Source organism: Penaeus vannamei, chromosome 3 (assembly GCF_042767895.1).
Source record: "Penaeus vannamei isolate JL-2024 chromosome 3, ASM4276789v1, whole genome shotgun sequence".
Taxonomy (NCBI): domain Eukaryota; kingdom Metazoa; phylum Arthropoda; class Malacostraca; order Decapoda; family Penaeidae; genus Penaeus; species Penaeus vannamei.
The window spans coordinates 31,805,252-31,809,377 of record NC_091551.1 but is presented as its reverse complement, the minus strand read 5'-3'; the positions used below and the strand labels follow the sequence as shown (position 1 = coordinate 31,809,377).

Here is a 4,126-nt window from a genome sequence, read left to right as displayed (position 1 = left end):
CTAATGTCTTCTATCTCCCCAGATCTGCGTGTTTTTGTAAAGGAGCATAACGTCTCCTCCTTAGCTGATGCGGTAAGCCTGTCAGATAATTGGTCATCTGCCCATAGTGCATATCCCAAGTCATTTCAATTATCTGACCAAGGTAAGAGAAGTGTGGCTCCAAAGCCCCCAACTCCAGTCCAATCAGCTCTTAAAAGGGATTTTTTTTTTTTTTTTTTTTTTTTTTTTTTTTTTTTTTTAAGTGTCATGGGTGTGGTGATATTGGACATATTAGATCTCGCTAGCGTATAAGCAATATCACCCAATTCCAACTCACAAAGTCGGATTTTGTCTGACAGGGAAAATTCAAAGTTCATGACAGCTGGTACAGTGAATGGGGCTTGGGTATCCACAGTTCTCAGAGATACGAGGTGCACATGTGTTATTGTATCTGACAAGGTGTTAACAAATGTTGATCTTTCTAGGGCTGATCTGGTGGGGATCAAAGATTATTTAGGCCGGGTGGATTACTTCCCCAAAACTAAATGCTACCTGAATTGTCCATATTTTAAAGGTTGGATTGATGTGGTGCGAGCACCAATTAAATTCTGTAGCGTCCTGATTGGTAATGTACTAGGGGTATATAATCCCAAATTATCTCCAGATTCTGAGGTAACTGAACGTTCAAATGTCCCTCTTGATTATTCCTGTGCCATTCAGACTAGATCCTCCAAAGTAAAAAGGGTTCACCCTTTAGTGTTGTCGGAGATCGAGCCCCTTTAAAGAAACTCCTAAAGACTGCAAAACTGCAGGCAGAATGTCATTCTCTCACTAAATTTTGGGAAAAAGTAGTCTGAAGAACATGTTAAGATGTGAGATGGTACGGTGTTTAAGTTTGAGCTAATAAATGTGTTGCTTCAAAGCACTGTGAAAGAGTTGGTAAATCTTTTCTGGTAGTACCCAGTAAATGTAGAGCAATCATTCTCGCGGTAGGTCATGAGAGCCCCTTAGCCGGTCATTTCTCCCATCGGAAATCAGAAATGCGTATTAGGGACCATTTCTATTGGCTAAACATGGGAGCTGAAATCCGAGACTTTTGTAAGTTTTGCGACAAGTGTCAAAGGATGTCAAGTAGAGGTAGCGTAAGACCAGTGCTATTAAAACCCATGCCCATTTAAACGGAGCCTTTCTCTCGTGTCTCCATTGACTTGGTAGGACCGATTTCTCCTAGATTCAATATCTGTAGCTGAAGCCCTTATGGTTATCTTTTCAAGGGTGGGTATTCCTTGGGAAATTTTGTTTGATCGAGGAAGGCAATTTGTTTCTCAACTAATGGGCGAACTGCATAAATTATTGGGTGTAAAGCCACTTTTTACAACTCCATATCATCCTAGTGGGAATGGAAGGGTGGAAATGTTTCATGCAACACTAAAAGCCTCCTCAAGGAAATTGTTTAGTGACTTAAGGGACTTGAGGGAAGACACAACCATAAAAGATGATGGTAGATCTTCCTTTCAATATGTGATTAAATTGAAAGACAAGATGGATGAGTGTGCTAAAATTGCAGCTCAAAATGCTGAGATTAATTCCTCCAAATTCAAATCTTATTTTGACTTAAAATCTCAGGATAGGACGTATAGTCCAGGTGAGGAAGTTCTTGTACTCCTCCCTGATAACCAAAACAAGTTGCTCATGTCTTGGAGTGGCCATTATACTGTTCTGGAATGTCGAAATAAGGTGAATTATCTTATCGATGAAGGTGGAAAACGGAAGTTGCTTCATGCTAACCTTCTTAAGAAGTATCATGAGAGCAATAAGTTCCCAACCTAATGTTATGGACGAGGAAAGTAAGATACATGTTGAACCAGCAAGTAGTTTAGAATTGCATTCTTAAAGATACTGAGTTAGGTGATTGTAATTTTCCTCTAACTTCTGATGGAGAAGAGCCCATCTTGCCCGAGAATGATCAACCTGATATTTGTTCTGACCTTTCAGCAGAACACAAATCTAATATTGATTCAGTAATTGCAGAGTTTGTAACACCACGGAGCGTATAAAATCTGTTTATCCCTTTCCGATACATCTAAAGCCTCACTTCGAAGATGAAGTTGACAAATTACTTAAACAAGGGATTATACAGCTATCATCATCTCCCCATTCATCTCCTGTAGTCATGGTAAAAAAATCCGACGGTAGCTATTGTATGGCCGTAGATTATCGAGCTGTTAACTCCATAACTAATTTTCATGCTGAACCAGGTTGCACTATGGAGGAAGACGTATAAGTTTTCAGGATGTAATAACTTCTCTGAATTAGATCTTACGAAGTCTTACTATCAAGTTAAACTTTCTGAGAAGGCCAGACCTTTAACAGCATTTCCTTCACATAACGGTCTCATGGAATTTTGTTGTATGCCTTTCGGATTGGTAAATGCTTGTGCCACTTATATCCGCCTTATGTGCATTGCTTTTCCCCTACCTTTAATCTTTATAATGTCTCTCTCTTACACTTTCCTCTAATAACTAATTTCATTTTCAATCTATTCATTGATACCATTAATACTGGAACTGTCACACATGACTAATTTCATCGCTGTACCCAGGAGCCATTAAAATAACGATAAATAATATTTATAGCAACAAAGCATTATGGTGTGTTGTTCTTGCCTCATTTTCTCAATCATTTCTCTCTGTCACTCTGTATAGGAGGAAGGCAAGGACGTCTTGATAATCACAAATCATTACAAAGGGATTTTAAGAATTACGTTACACTTATCAAGTATTACAGTCTATTATATCAGGGTAAAACACGACTTTAAATACTAGCATTTAACATGCCTCTGTATGGGAGGAAGACAAGGCCTTATCTGATGAGACTTATTGCTTTCCCCCAAATTGATTGTTAATATTTAAACACAAAATAAATGATAATTATAGTTTACTCTATCTGTTAGAACAATAAATTTTCTTATATTTCATATGCCTTTAGAAATATAAAAAATAAATCAATCAATGTTTTGGTGACGTATATACATCTTTGGAATTAGAACCAACGGACCTTTTTAGATATTGAATAAATAATGATCTCGACATATATACAATATATATTTATATATTGTATATATATATATATATTGTAAATATATATAAATATATATATATACATATATATATATATTATATATATATATATATGTATATGTACATATATATGTATACATATGTATATATATACGTATATATATACATATATACATATATATACATATACATACACACATGGATATATATATATATATATATATATATATATATATATACATATATATGCACACACACACACACACACACACACACACACACACACACACACACACACACACATATATATATATATATATATATATATATATATATATATATATATATATATATATATATATATATACATGAAAGATGGAATAATGCACTGGCGTACTGATATGATGAATATATAACCTCTATGAAAGGGATTCGATCTCTCGCCGCCCTTGCAAGTGATTGCAAGACAGTCAATCTAACAGCTCATACATGACCCACTAAGAGTGTGCAACTAGGCGCTATTTAGCGTCCATAGATATTACTTAATTACTCATCCATGAGTAAGGATAGTGTATAGCGCTATTTAGCGTCCATAGATATTACCTAACTACTTATACATGAGTAAGTATAGTGCAAGTTTTACACACACTCCTCGTGGGCACTCGGTATATATAGAAAGAGCAGTTCAAATCCCAAATCAGATAACCTGAGGTGTATTCAGTGAAAGATGTAATAATGCACTGGCCACATTGATATGATGAATATATAACCTCTCCGATCTGGATTCGATCCCTTGCCGCCATTGCGTGATTGCAAGATGGTCACTAACCACTGATACACGACCCACTAAAAGAAGCGTGTAACTAGGCGCTAGCTAGCGTCCATAGATATTACCTAACTATATGTATGTATATATAAATATATATATATACATATATGTCCTGGGTATGATATTAAAAGACATCCGGTGACAAGGCTTCTTCTACCTGGGAAGGTGGGAGATTGGGGAAAGTAGAGTTACCCCTTAATTGTCATTGCTCCTAGGTTCCTTCTGGCCCGGAGGGATA

The 4,126-nt window shown here is 36.2% G+C and overlaps 1 protein-coding gene across 1 annotated transcript in view; it reads left to right on the top strand.

Annotated features, from left to right (window-relative positions):
* The window catches only part of LOC138859791 (uncharacterized), a 2,573-nt gene extending 764 nt beyond the window's left edge, over positions 1-1,809 (top strand). The window contains exons 3-6 of the mRNA XM_070116037.1: positions 1-119; positions 339-714; positions 903-1,077; positions 1,211-1,809. The exon at positions 1-119 is cut by the window's left edge and continues 274 nt beyond it. Of these exons, the coding sequence (XP_069972138.1) occupies positions 1-119; positions 339-714; positions 903-1,077; positions 1,211-1,809 (1,269 nt within the window). The remainder of the gene's footprint in view (positions 120-338; positions 715-902; positions 1,078-1,210) is intronic.
* The last annotated feature ends 2,317 nt before the right edge of the window (positions 1,810-4,126 follow it).